Source organism: Onychomys torridus, chromosome 15, assembly GCF_903995425.1.
Source record: "Onychomys torridus chromosome 15, mOncTor1.1, whole genome shotgun sequence".
Lineage (NCBI taxonomy): Eukaryota > Metazoa > Chordata > Mammalia > Rodentia > Cricetidae > Onychomys > Onychomys torridus.
In genome coordinates this window covers 27,561,222-27,579,736 of record NC_050457.1, presented here as the reverse complement: position 1 = coordinate 27,579,736, position 18,515 = coordinate 27,561,222, and the positions used below count along the sequence as shown (strand labels likewise).

The 18,515-nt window shown below is 42.6% G+C and overlaps 1 protein-coding gene across 1 annotated transcript in view; it reads left to right on the top strand.

The window, feature by feature from the left end:
- Positions 1-18,515, top strand: part of Nln (neurolysin) — a 99,447-nt gene that overhangs the window by 39,121 nt on the left and 41,811 nt on the right. The window contains exons 3-5 of the mRNA XM_036207285.1: positions 1,700-1,848; positions 14,901-15,008; positions 17,935-18,037. Of these exons, the coding sequence (XP_036063178.1) occupies positions 1,700-1,848; positions 14,901-15,008; positions 17,935-18,037 (360 nt within the window). The remainder of the gene's footprint in view (positions 1-1,699; positions 1,849-14,900; positions 15,009-17,934; positions 18,038-18,515) is intronic.

The following is an 18,515-nucleotide window of genomic DNA, read 5'->3' as shown; positions in this document are numbered from 1 at the left end:
TTTAGGCTCCTGCGCTTTATGTTGTTACCCATTTAAGCTCTTGAGAAACTTTAATTGCTTTTTAGCAAGTAGAAATTATAACTATATTATTACCTGTAGCTCTAAAACAGTGTTGTATGTATGAAAATTTTAATCTGTGCCACCTTTTCCTTAATTACTAAATGTAAATATATATTAAATATAGTATAAATATTTTTTTTTGAGCTGAGGATCGAACTGAGGGCCTTGCACTTGCTAGGCAAGCGCTCTACCACTGAGCTAAATCCCCAACCCATATTTTAAATATTATATATTTATATACACTAAGTCAAGTGCTTAAAGTATAATTAAAGAATTTGATTTTTTACAAATGTGTATTGTGGGGCTGGGGGTATGGCTCAGTGGTAGAAACTATGCATTTATTCTGCTATTTCTGACATGTTTTTAGTAGCTTTACTCTGGTAACACTGTTTGAAGAGGACCAATGTGAGGGTGGCAGTATCTGCCTGCACTGTTCCTTCCTGAGGAAAGGATGGCTCTGTGTCTACTCTGGATTGTTTGTGTAATTTTTACCAGTTTATAAAACAGGCAGAATTCTGATGGTAAGCCCAGACATACGGGGTATACCTGTATGCTAACACTCAGGAGGCTGAAGCAGGAGAATGATAGTTCAAGGCCAGCCTGGACTGTAGCGTGAGAGTCTACCTGAGAACAGACACAATACTGAAGGTAGTAAGGTGTATGTGTCCCTTGTCACAGTGTGACCACAGCTATCACTGTCTGTAGTTACAGCTGCTTCACTAATATCAGAAGTTAATTCCCAGTTAGAGTCTATGAGAACCCAACACCTGACTTCACGGTGAAGATTAGAGCAGCCGTTACCATCATCATTTAACAGGCATAGCCACAGCATCCAGCTGCTTGCTGGATCTATCTAGAATTATCTAGAATTTTGTATTTGATATGTGCATTTTGGGTGGGGCCTATAATTTAGACTCTACAAGGAGTCTCTAGTAGGGGAAATGATTAAGAACTTCTTTATATATACCCCTTCCTGCTGCATCAATTGGCTCGTTTTGTAAATATCTGGTGTCCCGGTGGGGTCCCCTGCTTTCAGTCTCTTGTTTTCCAGAACACAGCAGATCCTTCTTCTTCTAGAGTTGTTCTCCACAGCATACCACCTAGTGTCCTCTCATTGACACCCCACTGGCTCTGCCATCTATCTTTATGCACTAGGCTCCTCCCTTCCCAGATCATGACAACTATGTATAGGAACTGGGTCTTTGTAATTCAGTTAATCAGTCATGCCCTGAATGGACTTTATCAGTGCCGAGTGCACAGCCGTATTGTGTTCACAGTGATGCCAAGTGAACAGCTAACTCCTGCATCTAGGACTGCTCTTGCTAGTATTGAGAGCCTTTGCAGAGAGCCGAAATGAGAGAGAACATGTCCTCAGCATTTGTTCCTCTCAAAGAGAGAAGTTTGGCCTCGGGTCAGTTGGACAGGCCCTGTGGTGTTCACGGTCTCTTTTTTGTTTTTGTTTTTGTTTTTGTTTTTGAGACAGGGTTTCTCTGTGTAGCTTTGCGCCTTTCCTGGATCTCAATCTGTAGACCAGGCTGGCCTTGAACTCACAGAGATCTGCCTGCCTCTGCCTCCAGAGTGCTGGGATTAAAGGCGCGCGCCACCACCGCCCAGCTCACAGTCTCTTCTTACTCAACAGTGGAGAGGACCATGCTGGACTTCCCTCAGCACGTGTCGTCTGACAGGGAAGTGCGGGCCGCGAGCACAGAAGCAGACAAACGGCTTTCTCGTTTTGACATTGAGATGAGCATGAGAGAAGATGTATTTCAGAGAATTGTTCATTTACAAGTAAGTGAAGAATTAGGGTAAGTCCCTTGAAAAGGAGGAAGAACAAAAGCCGTAACAAGAATAACAAACCTGGAGCTACGGAGAGAGCTCAGCACAGGAGAGTGCCTGCTGCTCTTGCAGAGGAGCCACGCTTGGTTCCCAGCTCCCACGTTGCGTGGCTCACATGCTGCCTATAGTTCTAGCTCCAGGAGACCCAAACCCTCTGCTAACCACCGTAGTCTACCAGCATGCACATGCACAAGCATATACAAACAAACAAATTTTTTAAAAAGTAAGAACCTGGGGGCTAGGAACATATCACAATAGAGCAGGTGTGTGTATGTGCAGGGCCCTGGGGGCTGGGTACATGTCATGATAGAGCAGGTGTGTGTATGTGCAGGGCCCTGGGGGCTGGGTACATATCATGATAGAGCAGGTGTATGTATGTGCAGGGCCCTGGGAGCTGGGTACATATCATGATAGAGCAGGTGTGTGTATGTGCAGGGCCCTGGGAACTGGGTACATATCATGATAGAGCAGGTGTGTGTATGTGCAGGGCCCTGGGATGGGTCATCATAAGCAGGTGTGTGTATGTGCAGGGCCCTGGGGGCTGGGTACATATCATGATAGAGCAGGTGTGTGTATGTGCAGGGCGCTGACTTTAACCTTTATTAATAAAAGAGGAAAAGGTGTGAACGTTTGATCAAGAGTAAAAAGCACTTGAATTTTCCTAGAGTTTGTTTCCAGCAGTTGTAGTAATTACTTCCGTTGTTGTTTTATATCAGTTGCATCTACATTGAGTATTAATTGCACTCACTTAGAATTAAAGACTGAATGTAGAGGGTGCACATCCATAAATCTAAGCTTTTTAAAGCCATCATGAACTTGGTAGCTCAATGGAGAAACCTCTTTAACTTTCCAAACTATTGCAAGCCTTATATTAGACCAAATCAGTTAGATTCAGATGAAATTGGGTTGTTATCTGAGGATCTTGTGGTCTGGACTTTAGTATTGTATAACAAGTCTTTTTCTGTTCCACCAGCATCAGCTCCCAAATAATGACACAGAGTCCTCTCAGTAATTATGAAAGCTCGGCCTATAGCTTAGACTTGTTCCTAACTAGCTCTTATAACTTAAATTAACCCGTTTATATTCATCTATGTCCTACCATGTGGCTTTTACCTCTCTCCCATCTTGTACTTCCTGTTTCCTCTCCATGTCTCTTAGCATCTCTTTACCTCTCGACTATCTCCTCCTAATTCCTCTCTATGCCCAGAAGTCCCACCTATACCTCCTGCCTAGCTATTGGCCGTTCAGCTCTTTATTACACCAATCACAGCAAATACATTTTCACACAGTGTACAGATATCCCACAACAGTATTGATAATATACTGCTGATATGCCACAGCCGTTCTACATTTCTCCTTAATGTTTCCAGGACTCACAGAAATTGCACATAGTGAATGTTGTATGTGAATCTGCCTTGAATGCCTTTGACGTCTCATCATTGATGGGCATTTGCCTGCTGGCACTGTAAGCATGCCTCTGCTTCAAATTCTTACTTTCCTGACATTTCCCAGCATTCTGTTGAAGATGACTGAAATTTCACATTTGTGTTTTATTATGCATGTTTCTTTTTGCAAAATCAGAAATATAAAAATGTCCTTTTTATGACAAGAGTTGAAATAAGGTTTGGGTTTTGTTGTTGACTGCTGTTTAATGTGCAGCTCCTGACAACATACCGTTGTGACTGGTGTGTGAAATGTGCATGCTCTCTAGTTTCACGTGCCCGTGATCATTTTGGCTCTGAAGTTGATAAATCATCAATATGGTTCTTCTTTGACACTATAAAAATAATAAGGTTGGGGATTTAGCTCAGTGGTAGAGCACTTGCCTAGCAAGCGCAAGGCCCTGGGTTCGATCCTCAGCTCAAAAAAAAAAAAAAAAAAAGAAAGAAAGAAAAAAGAAAAATAACAAATGAAAGTAAGTTTATGATATTCCTTACTGTCTAAATCACTGCCCCTCTCCCTCCTTTGGTACCATGAGGGATCATACCCTGGCCTCCCTGCCGGGCATGCGCCTTACCACTGAGCTACACTCTTAGACCTTCATAAGTAGGTTCTTGTTTGGAGTAGTTTTCCTTCACTTTGCTCCCTCTCTGGCTCTCTCCAGTGTTACCCAGACACAGAGAAGCTTGTCACATTAGATTCCTTGCCCCATGTTTACATTTTGTGTTGGGACCCATCTCCACTACAGTTGAGAGCAGATTACACCTGTAGCATAGACCGGTGCTCCCTGCTGACCCGATAGTCGCCAGTGCATCTGTGGAATTTGTATGTTTATTTGGGCTGGTTTGGGTTTGTTTGTTTGTTTTTTTGTTTTGGGGAATTTTTTTCCTCTGTGTAACAGCCTTGGCTGTCCTGGAACTAACTCTTTAGACCAGGCTGGCCTTGAATTCAGAGAGATCCACCTGCCTTTGCCTCATGAGTGTACCACCACCCCCCAGATTGGACTGGTTTATTTAGACTTTATTGAAACAATGTAAGATGTTTCAGGTTTGGCTCCACAGTTATCACCTCCTCCTAACTGAGTAGTTACTCGTACTCAGTGATTGCTGTGTGATTATTTTTAGGGTCTTCTGCTGTGTGCTAACGTTATATCAGAGTAATGAAGCCTAACTATTATGCTTGGTTTTGAGACTCATTGCATTAGGTAAATGTGGTTACTTTTAAAAACCTTCCAGGACAAATAGACAGTCTTTTTTAAAAGCTACAGTTATCAATATCAGTTTTCTACCAGGGTGGGTGCTTTAAAATATAAATAGCATCCCATTTATAGATAAGAACAAAGTAGACATAGCCCAAATGTTCTAACTGTAAAGGATAAAGGACAGCCATACTGTAACACAGAAGACTGAGCTACAGAAATGACAATCATCGTTACTTCAGAGTCAGCGATTTCAGGCATACTTTACTAAAAGGAAGCTAGTCTTATAATACTGAGTTGTCCAGAAAGTAACCAGATACTAGTCATTATCTTGTCTAGTTTCACTTAAAATTCATGAATAGAAATGTGAAATTGCTGCCTGTGGTGGCCCACGCCTGTAATCCCAGCACTCGGGAGGCAGAGGCAGGTGGATCTCTGTGAGTTCGAGGCCAGCCTGGTCTACAGAGTGAGTTTCTAGGATAGCTGGGGCTACCCAGAGAAACCTTGTCTCAAAAAAAAAAGAAAAAAGAAAAGAAAAGAAAGAAAGAGAGAGAAAGAAAGAAAGGAAAGAAAGAAAGAAAAATTATGGCCCACAGACAGACTACTCTGACCACACTGAACTCATCAGATCTCTTAAGCTAAGCAGGATTAATACCTGGATGGGAGAAATGTGAAATTATATTCCACAGTTCTTTCTTTGTACATATCTGTATCGGATAACGGTTCCAATTGTCCATTAACATGAAGCGTTTTAATCCAAGTGGTCAGAAAGTTCCACAGTCATTTCATTTTCTCAGTTTCTGTGGACCAGGATTTCAGAAGGGAGTCTGCTGGGCAGTTCTGAGTTATAAGTTCAGTAAACCTTTGCTGGGAGTAGCTGGAGTTGAAGCAGCTTGCTTGGAGATAGCTCAGTATCTTTATCTCTCTCTTTGCATAGCTCAAACTGCCTTGGTCAGCTTGGGCTGTGGAAGTCTAAGGAAGTCTGAGCTCTCCTTCTGGCTTACATACTGCCTTTCCACAGCACTCACATGGCCTTGACTCAGTGGCTTGCACACTGCCTTTCCACAGCACTCACATGGCCTTGACTCAGTGGCTTGCACACTGCCTCTCCACAACACTCACATGGCCTTGACTCAGTGGCTTGCACACTGCCTCTCCACAGCACTCACATGGCCTTGACTCAGTGCTTGCCCAGGCATGAGATCAGTATCTGCTCTTTTTAATGCAGAGTCACCAGTCTTCTCAGATTAAGATCACAGCTTTGTGACCTCATTTAACTTCAGTTATCTCCCAACGACCACACAGGGGTCACAACTTCTACACATGCATTCGATGAGACACAGTTTGGCCAGTTACACAGGACACCCCAGGTGGTCTCTTTCTGAAGTTTATCAGAGTATTTCTTACTGCATGGCAGATCAAGGTGTTAGGGCTTCTTTGCAAGAGACTCAGCCCTCCAGCAGGGATGATCCATCAAAGCTACAGTGAAGCCACTTGTGTCTTAGAGGTCAGAGGTCATGATTTCTGCCCTACTGCTTTGGGTGGTGTTTGGACCTTGAATTATCTCCCAGTGTCCAGCGATTTGAGTGCTTTGTCCCAGCCTGTGGCAGTTGACAGGAGGAAGAACCTTTAGGAGAGGAAGCCTGGTGGAAAGAAGTTATGTCCTTGAAGGCAAATGCCCTCGATGGAAATGGCCCTCTGTGTTTGCCTCCCATCATGAGGTGCCATCCGCCTTGCACTCTGCACCATGATAGACTGCTTCCTTACAGCCCCAAGAGTGACGTAGCCAGCGGCCCATGTGAAGACACCATGAGATAATATAATCCTTCCATCATTATGAGCTGATTACCTCAAGTATTTTGTCACAGCAGAAGGCTGTGATGATGCATCCTTGGGATGTGCCCAAATATAAGATGTCGCATCTCCATCTGGGAGATATCAATAATTTACACTCATGTTTCAAAACCTCCAAATAAAGAATTTGCTAACTAAATGTATGAAAGAGATTGTAGTTCAGCCTAGAGCTAACTAACCACAGCACTCTTGCTCCTGATGTGTGGTTTAAAACACTGCTTTACATCTGTACAGATCCAGAGCCATCTGATTTATTCTGACACAGTCTTTGAAGGAGCCCTAATTCTAAGTAGAAAAAGTGCAGGTCAGAAGCCATTGGTGGCTGCTTGCTGGACACCACGTAGACTATGCAGAGCAGGTAAATGTTGGGTTCTGTTTAGTACCTCTGGCAGGCCTGGTACAACATCAGCATCTAGTAAATGCATGTCCATCAAACTAAAAGAGTCAGTGGCATATTCAGAAACAAAGCCTCCAGTAATTGGTGCTGGAACATGAGCTAGTTATGTGGGAAAAAAATAACATTGACTCTTCTTCCTCCAATGAGCTGAAACACAATTCCAGGTCCACTAAGATCTTAATCTACAATGTAAAGCTTCTAGAACTTCATAGAGGATGGCACCCTTATGTTACCTGGCCAGGGATGTAGTTCTCAAATAAGACACAAAAAGTGCTAACTGAAATACAATAATACAAATAATACAATAACTGCATTAAAAAAAGGATTTATTTATAAAGCAAAAACCAAATCAAATGCTAGAGAAAATGATAAGGCATTTTACTAGCAGCATCCTAAGGTAGGTGGAGGAGTACACTACCAGTCAATGGGAGTGGAAATATGAGCAGATGACATGAAGAGACAATTTGGAAGAGGCACAAATGGTAACTAAACATATGAAAGAGCTCAGCCTCATTAGTAATCAGGGACTGTAGATGAGGACCACCATAAGTTATCATTTTTCACTGATGAAATTACTGAAAATGAAGAGGTCAGGAGGTGTCTGCTGTCGTTGTGGGTGTGAGTCAATGGGATTGTTTATGCAGTGCTAGTATGGATGAAATTCGTTAAAAATAGGAACAACTTATGGACTTGAAGACAAACTTAATGACTTAAAATTGATCTTGAATTCCAGGTGACCTAGCATTATCCTCTGCCATCCTCCCTAGGAATTAGCTAGAGGAACTTCTGCATTTGTGGGCAGACAAAATTGGGCAAATGTCATACAGCATTATAGTGGCAAACACTGACGCATCCCAGATGTCCATCATCAAGAAAACAAATAGAGTACATGTGTGCACGGATGAGTTATTTATAGCACTGAAAGGAATTAACTGTAGCAACCGTGGGAACAGTGGGTCTTAGTCCTAGCAACGGTGAAGGAAAGAAATTGCTGAGTATTGCATACAGCGTGTCATTTGTGGTGCTCACAGATAAACACATATTTACATAAGTGGTAAAACTGAAAAAGTCTCATCACAGATTGAGGACATCTCTGTCATATAGATTGTCTAGCACCTGTAAATGCAAGTGTTGTTAGCCAGACATGATGGTACGTGTGATTAATACCAGCACTTGGGAGGCAGAGGCAGGCAGTTCTCTGTAAGCTTGAGGACAACGTGGTCTATGTAGTGGGTTCCAGGCCAGCCAGGGCTTCATAGTGAGATCTTTTCTCAAAAAAGAAAAGAAAAGAAAGAGAAAGAAGGAAGGAAGGAAAAGAAAAGTGTGTGTGTGTGTGTGTGTGTGTGTGTGTGTGTGTGTGTGTGTGTCTTAGTCATAGTTAGGGTTACTGTGATGAAACACCATGATCAAAAACAACTTGAAGAAAGGATTTATTTGGCTTAACCAGAATCAGAGTCCACTGAAGGAAGCCAAAACAAGAATTCAAACCAGGCAGGTACTTGGAGGCCAAAGCTGATGCAGAAACCATGGAAGGGTTCTGCTTATTGACTTGCTCCTCATGGCTTACTCAGCCTGCCTGCTTGCTTACTTACTTACTTTCTGTTTGTTTGGGTTTTTTTTTTGAGACAAGGTTTCTCTGTGTAGCTCTAGCGGTCCAGAGAGTCGCTGTATAGACCAGGCTGGCCTCAAACTCACAGAAATCCGCCTGCCTCTGCCTCCAAAGTGGTGGGACTAAAGGTGTGCGCTACCACACCCGGCTCAGCCTGCTTTCTTAAAGAAGCTGGGACCACCAGCCTAGGGGTGGCCCCATCTACAATGGGCTGGGCCCTCCCACATCTATCATTAATTAAGAAAATGCCCGCAGGCTTGCCTACAGTCCCATCTTATGTAGGTATTTTCTCATTTCCCTCCTTTCAGATGATTATACCTGTGTCAAGTTGTTATAAAACTACTCAGCACATAGTGTATTATATCATATATATATCAAGTGTTGCCCGTGTCCTATTTCATAAATGAAAGGATTTAGTTTGTACAACTTACATATCCCCGGTTCTATTCATTTGTAAATATCAAATATTGCTTACATTTTTAGAGTAGTAAATATATACTTTATCCCAACAAAAGAAAAATAGAAAATATCAACCACCACCTCCACCACCACTGCCCCAAAAAAAAAGAAAAAAGAATTTTCTTTTCCCCTTGGTTAAAATGTTAGCAAATATCAAAAGCCAGCAGTGGTAGGTCCTGCCAGCCAGTTCCCAAATCACAACACAGAGACTTATTACTAATTATGAAAGCTCGGCTGATAGCTTAGGCTTGTTTTTAGCTCTTGTAATCTAACCCATTCTATTCATTTCTGTGCTGCCTGAGGCTTGTTGGCATCATCTATGCACTGTCCACCCAGCTCTCCTGCTTCTCTCTGTCTCCAGCTGGTGACTCTCCTTCTTCTTCCCAGTGTTCGCGATCTCTGCCCCAAAAATCCTGCCTAGCTATGGGCCATTTAGCTTTTTTTTTTTTTTTTTAAGATTTATTTATATGTTATGTATACAAAAGAGGGCGCCAGATCTCACTACAGATGGTTGTGAGCCACCATGTGGTTGCTGGGACTTGAACTCAGGACCCCTGGAAGAGCAGTCAGTGCTCTTAACCTCTGAGCCATCTCTCCAGCCCCATTTAGCTTTTTATTAAGCCAACCACAGTGAAATATCTTCACATAGTGTAAAGGAATATTCCCCAATAAGCTGGTTGAGGTCTTGGCATTTCCCAGTACTGACAAAGGCTTCTGAATCATTTACTAAAAACTAGCAATAAATCAAGGTTTTCACACATAACTCTTCCCAGCTACACTAGTGATAAAAGCATACAGTTTGATAAATAACATAAGATATGTCATTCCAATAGTCTAAGTAAGTAATAAACACACAGGAGGAAGTCTTTGGTGAAATAGGGCTTGAATGATGCAAGCTAGATTTAAAAATTAGAATGCACTATTATAATGTTGTTTGTATCTTTTTTTTTTTTTTAAGAGCTTCAGGCTTGAGCTTGCCAATTAATCTTAGCCAATTACTGACTTAAAAGAATGTAAATGTTGTGATAAATGAGTCATGAGTTTAAGTAGACAATGCTGAGTGATTGAACCCAGAGCCTTGTACATGCTAAGTATGTAGCATTATCACCTGGCCTGCATCCCCAGATCAAGTATAGGTACTTTTAACTTACTCTTGCATAGTTTAAACAGGTGTGGAGATTAAACACCAAATTAAAATAAAAGAACCAGTACCCTAAAACCATAAACAAAAAACTAGGTACAGAAGTCATTATGACCTGTTCCCTTTCTTTACCATGCTTTTTTTTATTTTATTTTATTTTAAAATATGTAAGACTAGGGGCTGGAGAGATGGCTCAGCAGTTAAGAGTACTTGCTGCTCTTCCAGAGGACCCAAATTTAGTTCCCAGTACCCATGTCAAGTGGCTTCCAACCACCTGACTCCAGCTCCAAGGGATCATACACCCCTGGCCTCTGGCCTCCCTAGGCACCTGCATTCACGTGTACATGCCATATTCAGACACGCACCCACATAATCAAAATTTATATATATGAAAGTTTATTACTTATTTACGAAAGTTTATTACAATGTACAGCAGGATCTAACTAACACTTCATTCTAGCTGTAGGTGGCAGATGTTAGAGCAGGGAGTGCAGGGGTTAAATGTGAGCAGAAGAGGGTCACTATTGTCTCAGGTACAAGGAACAGCTTACTTTTTGCCAGATTTCTTTCTTTTTGTTTGTTTTATTGATAATAGGGTTTTTTTCATATAGTATATCTGATTATGGTTTGTCTTCCTGTAATGCAACCAGATTCTCCCAAACCACCAAAATCCATACCCTTTCTTTCTCTCATTAGAATATAAACAGATACCTAAAAGTAAATATAATAAGAGTAAGACAAAACAAACGGAAGAAAAAGCTGAAGAGACACATATAAATGCAAAGACACATTCACACACACACAGAAATCTCGTAAAAACATAAAACTGAAAACTATAATATCCATGCAGTGGACAGCTCTGGGACCCAGATGTAAAGCACTGTCAGCATCTACCATGACTTGGTGCCCTTGCTTTAGTTGTTTTGTTTTTGTTTTTTCCACTCTAAGTACCTACATAACCTCTTTTCCCTCCTAATACATTTACTAACATCATCTGTTAGCAAATCGTTTTGTTTTACATATGAAGCTGTTTCTTTATTTCCCTAGAGTCTGAGATAAAGAGGGACTCAGCAAGTGTATGCCGAATGGAATATATCCTGGTAACAGTTTCTCCCGAAGAAACGTGACCCATGTAGTGTATGCTCAGTGTCCTCATATGCATGTGTCGTGTAGTGAATGCTTGGCACATCCCTCAGTGGAACATGTGGTGGAGCTGCGGTGCCACGTTTGTCCTCAGGCAGGTTGTTGTGCATCTCTCCAGCCCAGGAATCCAGACTTCTACCCGAGATCTCTCACTAATACAGTAAATGTCATTTGGGTGGGTGGGGCTTAAAACTGCAAATGGAGGAAATAAAGAAGTTCTGTTTCTATGTTAGTATGTGCAGTAGGCCCGTAACACATTCTGATGTCTTTCAGTATTAGCAAATTCAGTTTATGAATCCATTTTTTACATAGCATTCAGAGGAACAGCCTTCAGAGTTCTTTCAGCATTATAATTTCTTCTTTTAACATTAAAAAAAAAATCACCAAAAGCAGAAATTCTTAGGGCCGGGTATGGTTGTGCATGCCTTTAATCCCAGCACTTGAGAGGCAGAAGCAGGCAGATCTCTGTGACTTTGAGGCCAACCTGATCTATGGAGTTAGTTCCAGGACAGCTAGGACTGCACAGAGAAAACCCTGTCTTGAAAAAAAAAAAAAAAAAAAATCAGGCCAAGCCTGATGGCACACGACTTTAATCCCAGTACTCCAAAACAAAGGAACTCAGATCTCTATGAATTCAAGGGTAGCCTATCTACATAGTGAGTTCCCAGCCAGCCAGCAATATATTGTGAGACTATTTTTTTTAAAGATGAAACTAGATATATAAAGCTCTTGTGAAGGAAAATTATGAGCTAAAGAAGCAAAGGTTTGGAGAGAATAAAATAAAGAACAATTAAATTGCTGGGTGTGATGACTCATCCCACCACCCAGGAGGCAGAGGCAGGCAGATCTCTGTGACTTTGAGGCCAGCCTGGTCTACATACCAAGTTCTAGGATACCCAGGACTATGTAGTGAGGCTCTGTCTTAATCAAAACCTTATTTGTATTGTGAGGCTTTAAATAATTATAATGAATTAAGGGTGATGATGGAGTAATAAGGAAAACTCAGTAAACTAAGCATTTTAAGAATTTTTCTCTGCTATTGTTCATGTTAGACATCTGTGTTTCGAGAAAAATCTTAAATTTGATCTGTTTTCTTTACGAAGTGGTTTTATAAGCATTCATGGGTTGTAAAACATGAACATATATAAAAGCTCTTTGTTAGAGGGGGAGGTTCAGGGGGAAAATAAACCTTGTCCCCACAGGTAAAAATGAGGGGGCCTACTATCACATCATGCAAATTAAATGTTAGGTGCCTTGAAGAAGAGAAGCTTTTCCTTAGGAGACCTGTGAGGCTGCTGTAGCTAGAGGGATGCAGGTCTACAGAACAGTCTCAAATAGTGGTTCTCAACCTAGGAGTCAAGACCCCAAGCCCTTTCAGGGGGGTTGTATTTCAGGTATTTGCATTAAAATTTGTAACTATAGCAAAATTACCGTTATGAAGTAGCAACAAATTAATTTTGTGGTTGGGGGTCACCACAACATGAGGAACTGTATTAAAGGGGTGCCACAGCAGGGGGGTTGAGAAGCACTGCTCTAGAGCCTTGCAGCTCTCCATTTAAGCGGCTCCTGTGAGATGCAGGCTGTTCCCGGGATTATAGGGGCAGTAACACCAAGTGTGACTGGCAGCAGGGCGGTGGACTTAAGCAGTGCACTCTAGAAGGGTCTCAGGCTTCAACAGCCTGTGCAAACTCTCTAAGACCTCAGAGTCTGGGTGGCAAGGGGACTCGGGTTATTTGTTCAGTGTCATTTTTGTGGTGATGTAAGTATTTCAGTATGCTAATTGGTGATGGTTTAATTGGACCCAATTCAAGGCTGGTTTTCCTCAGAATATCCTTCTACCTGTTTGCACTTGTATTACTCATTTTGAAAATATGTGGTTTTCACTTTAATGTAGTCTGTGAATGCTACACTTATGCTCTTGAGTGTCTCTCTGCAGATGTGGAAGTGTAGGCCTAGCCCGAGAACCCACAGTAATCAAGTACAGCCATGGGGTAGCCATGAATGCCACTGGTGATGAGACCGTATTATTAGCTGTTGTTCCAAGCTCAGACCCTAATGTCTCAGCTCCTCAAGGGCAGGCTCTCTGCTGCACATCTTAACCTCCTAGGTCCTTACCAACATGCCCAGCTCTTGCCAGGCCCCGCTCACCATTTTACACATACTATGGCCTAGATACTCCTCCACCCTCAGCCTACCCCCTCCCCCCCCCCTCCCCTACCCCCTCCCACTCCCCTCCACCCCCACCCCGCCTTACAACTTGCAATGTCATACTGTCTAGAGACTCCTGTTGCCATGCTCACACTTCAGGACAGACTTCCCGGCGCTGCTGAAACCCGCCTAGTTGAGCCCCAGCTAATGACATCCGCATGAACATTGTGATTTGACCTGCTCACCGTCCCTGCGGGAGCCAGTCCATAGCCAAGTTGTCTCCCTAGACGTTCTGGGTTTCTTCCCATTGCAGGGACCTGCTGCTAGGATCCCAGTAGATGCCAAAACCAGCTCAGGAGATTTCCACCTCCAGGCATGCCCACAAACTCACAGTTCCACAGAGACACAAAGGGAGATTATAATGGAAAAAGAACTGTCCTTACCCTCTGCTGAGAATAAGCTCAGGAAACATTGAGTAATGTTGGTAGTGGTTGGTACTGTGACACCGATTTTTCACTGGTAGGCAGTGTGAAACACTGTTCTGTTCTGAGTGGTACTGAGTGAAAATGCAACTCTGTTTACCTACCTGTCAGCAGCCATCTCAGACGCCATTTCTCCACACCACCCATTCAACAGTCTAATCAGTTGGGAAAGTTGGCACACTCAGAGAAGGATGGCCCTGGTCTTTCATGGAGAAAATGTCCAGCTGACAGGAGGTCTGTAAGCTCCAGTGACAGACGGCTCTCATTGTCCCTCAGCCAAAGTGAGTCCTTTGTACCTGCTGAGTCTGTCTGGAGTCACATTTCCTCCCAGGGACCATGAGCTGACCAGCCACCTTAGATACACCCTGGGTATCCTGTGACTTGCTTTGGATTTTTGGATTTTTATTGTCTTGACTGGGGGAATTTCTGAGCCTCCTCCAGGGCCTTCTGTTCTTTGGAGTGAAAGCTTTGCTGCTGCATACAGATTCAGACTTGGAGGCAGGCAGCTTCCCTTCTGTTTTTGTGGGGTGCTGACTCACTTTCCCCAGATATTTGTTCAGATGCAGTCTGCTAGAGTCCCTTGATCTCCCTTGCCAAGTGACAGGAAGGCGTTTTTGAAGTATTGGAGCCTTTTGCTGGGGTTTTATCCAGCTGTCCTTGTTTGGTATCTTGGCAAGAGAATCCCTAGCATTTGTGCAGAATTCACCCCATTATTTCTCTTCCTGCATCTCCAGTGGAACCAGGTTAACAAATGATAGAAGATTAAATCCAGATGATTTGCAATAAGAAATCTGTTGTGGAAAGAAAAAGAGCTTTGCTCAAAAAGACTGCTCAGAATAAGACTATGCAAATGCATCTATATCACATGCTTTCCGGGACCTCACACTCTCAGTTTTGAGGCAGGGCAAGGCTGTTCTGGTTAGCTTTTGATTTAGTCAGTATCTCTGTTTTAAATTAGCAGAAGCTCACCAAAGCATGAAACAAATTGGGTCTTCAGGAGGGCTTGCCCCATAATCACCTGTTTCCTGGCCCAACAGAGAGGATGGATGCAGTGCATTGGCTTTGGCCTGGGAGTTGATTGTTGGGCTGTGTGCTATCAGGGCAGAAATGATTGACATGCTTGTTAATTTCAGGAAAACTGTGATTTGGAAAAGATAAAGCCTGAAGCCAGGCGATACTTGGAAAAGTCAGTTAAAATGGGAAAGAGGAATGGACTCCATCTTTCAGAGCAAGTAAGAAATGTGAGTTGGTTTCTTTTTATTTATTATTAGTAAATGTTATTCTTTGACAATTTTACATATGTGTAAGATGCATCTTAATTACTCTCTCACACACACTCTCTTATCTCCTTCTACTGTCATTTTCTTATTTAAGAAAAAGAGAGACAATGCAACAGAACCAACAAATAGGTTTTGGATTTTAATAGAATAATTCATGATAAAAATCCATTTACAGCCAGGCGGTGGTGGCGCCCGCCTTTAATCCCAGCACTTGGGAGGCAGAGCCAGGCGGATCTTTGTGAGTTCAAGTCCAGCCTGGTCTACAGAGCGAGATCCAGGAAAGGTGCAAAGCTACACAGAGAAACCCTGTCTGGAAAAAAAAAAAAATCCATTTACAGTGTATTTGATATTAGGTTTTTTTATTTTTTTAAAAAAGATTTATCTTATTTTTAAATTATATGGGTGTGTATGTAGGTGTGCTGATACCACAGGGGCCAGAAAAGAGCTTCAGTTACAGGAGTGGTTGTTCACTGCCCAGTGTGGGTGCTGGGAACTGAACAAGGGTCCTCTGGAAGAGCAGCAGGCACTCTTGGCCATCTTCCCAGCCCCTGCTTCAGCTCTGAAAACTCCTGCTAACCCCCTTAGTAACTGAACAACTTCTAACTCAATTATTCTCCCCACCCCACCCCACCTCTGGACCCCTTCTTTTAAATAGGATCTCACTATGTAACGCTACTTGACCTGGAACTCCCTGTGTCAACCAGGTTGGCCTCAGACTCAGATCCACCTGCCTCTGCCTCTGCCTCTGTCTTCAGAGTGCTGGGATTACAGATGTGTGCCACCATGCCTGATAGGAAATCACAACATGTCCACATGGTTGGGCTTTCCCTGTGGACCGCCTAGTTATTTCCGGTTCAAAATAGCCATTGCCAGATCAGAACATCTCATGTGACTAGGACTCTGTGGCTTTACATGGTTGCATAAAGCACACACAGCCATGTAATCTACGCGCATGCATGGAGTAGCCACATGCGGTCCTGTACGAATGCGCGGTTCACTCTTTAAAAAGCCGGCGCCATTTTGCACAGGTCTCTCTCTTCTCTCCTTTCCTCACTCATGTGTGTGCTTCACACAGGCCTGTCACCTCTATCCTCTATTATTAAACAGCTCTTCTGTGGATTTGTCGTGTTTGGGACGTGTTCCTCGCGGGGTAAGAGTGCCCATAAATAACTAACAGTGCCTGGCAACCTTACTGCCCTTTAATCTTCCCATGTTTTTTGTTTTTTGTTTGTTTGTTTTTTTAATGTATATCAAGCTAATTTCCTTTGCTATGTTTTATATTCTTAAAAAGTAAATTCCATTCTGTTTCTGTTCAGAAAGGGGCAGGCCTCCCATGGGGGTCAGCAAAGCAGGGCCTATCAAGTTGAGGCAGGACTAAGCTCCTCCCCTCATATTAAGGTTGGGCAAGGCAACCCAGTATGAGGACTAGGCTCCCCAAAGCTGCCAGAGCATCAGGGAAGGCCCTGTTCCCACTGCTGAGAGTCCCACAAATAGATTGTGGGGGCACGGGGAGGTGGGGGAGAGGAGGGGAAACTACGGTCAGGGTATAAAACAAATGAACTAACTTAACTAATTTTTAAAAATGAAAGCATGAGGCTTTTGTTAAAAAGGAAAGGTAACAGGATAAACTAAAAATACTAGGAAAACAAAGGAAAAATGGAGAATTATGGACAGTAAAATATATATATATATATATATAGAAGACAAGCAAAAGAAAGGAAAAAAAAGTAAATTCCAGATTTCAGTAGCTGGTTGATCTTGATCACACAGAGATAGGGCACTCTTAATAAAACCCGTACCGGTAAAGAGTTTGAAAACCAGTGTTTTAGGATAGGACAGCCTGTGATTTATGCACGCCCCTTACACAAGGAGAGATTGGCCCCTGAAAAGCGCTACTCAAACATTTTCTTGGATGAGTCAAATCAGGACTTCCAGGTTCTGTGATAAACTCAGCTGCTTAATTGACCTCATTCAATTGGACAGGAAATAAAATCCTTAATTTATTTCCAGGTCATTCCTGAGGACTGCAGAAATAAGTTTGACAGACATCCAAACCAAGTTTTATTTGGTGACTGATGTCATCCTGGAAAATAGTATCAAGGGTGCCATGGAGATGTCGGCATCTTTCTGCCACCTGAGTGTCCTTTGATCGCTCTGTTTCCTGGCCATCCTAATTGGGTAGCTGGTGTCACCCACTTGACCCTTTGCCTTTCTGGCAACCCTCTGTTCTCTTGGGTGCATGAAAATTATAGCAATTAAGCAAATAGAATCACATTTAATCAACTTAAAGAAGTTGCAAGGGTTTAGAGGTAGATGGCCAGACCTAAGCCCAGCATTCCAGACACACATAGAGCTGGGTCTCTGGGTCTCAGTTCCTCACAGCAGATTCTTTGTCATAGTCTCATTTTGAGAACTACCTTGTTTCAAGTACATTGCATAACCCAGCTTTGTCAGAAGAATGAGATTATCTTACATTTTTTCTTGCAGTTCCCTATTATCTCCTTGGATCTCCTACCCAGTGCTTTTACAGAATTGTTAGAGGGGTGCCAGGCACGGAATCAGTCATTATTGCAGGAAGATGGTACATGAACTAGTTGGTACAGATGACACAATCCTGGAGTGTTCACTATCAGGTCCTATTTGAACAATGTGGATGCTGTAGAATGGGGAAGGGAAGCGATTGGGGAGGCGATGGGTGTATTCTAAGAAAGTGTTTAGGCAGTAGTAGACTGACTGACAGCAGCTGCTTTGCAGGGTGCATTTCTACAAAAGGACTTCTGAGAGAAGACAGAATCCTGACTTCATGTGTAATTGAAACATGTTGGCCGATAGTGATGACAATGAAAGTTGTTTCTCATTGTTAATGCCCTGTCTGTCTTCCTTTCAGGAAATCAAATCAATGAAGAAAAGAATGAGTGAGCTATGCATTGACTTCAACAAAAACCTCAATGAGGATGATACTTTCCTTGTATTTTCCAAGGCTGAACTTGGTAAAGATGCTTGCTACATTAAATTTTATCACCTTGCAGATTCCAATCTAAATGAAAATCCAAAGAATTCTTTTAAAAATTGTCTAGTAGTGGGGCTGGAGTCACAGTGAACAGTTAGGAGCACTGGCTACTCTTGCCGAGGACCCAGGTTTGATTCCCAGCACCCACATGGTTAGTCTTTCTTGGTAACTTACACTGGTGTTTATTATCAGCATTCAAGCCTTGACAGTTTTTCTGCCTCTCCATGTCTCCCATACTGTAAACTAGTTTCTTACTCTGGGATCTTTTGGTTTTTTGTTTTTGGTTTTTTTTGTTTTTTTTTTTTGGCTTAATTTTGCCTGTTAAAATACCATCTGCACAGGTGCCCTGAAACAGTTTCCTGTTTGAAATTGTTGTTTCCCAGCCACCTGGCCCATCCTTGCTTCCCCCATTCCAATCCAGGACAAATAAGATTGTACGATTGTCCTCTCACGTGGAT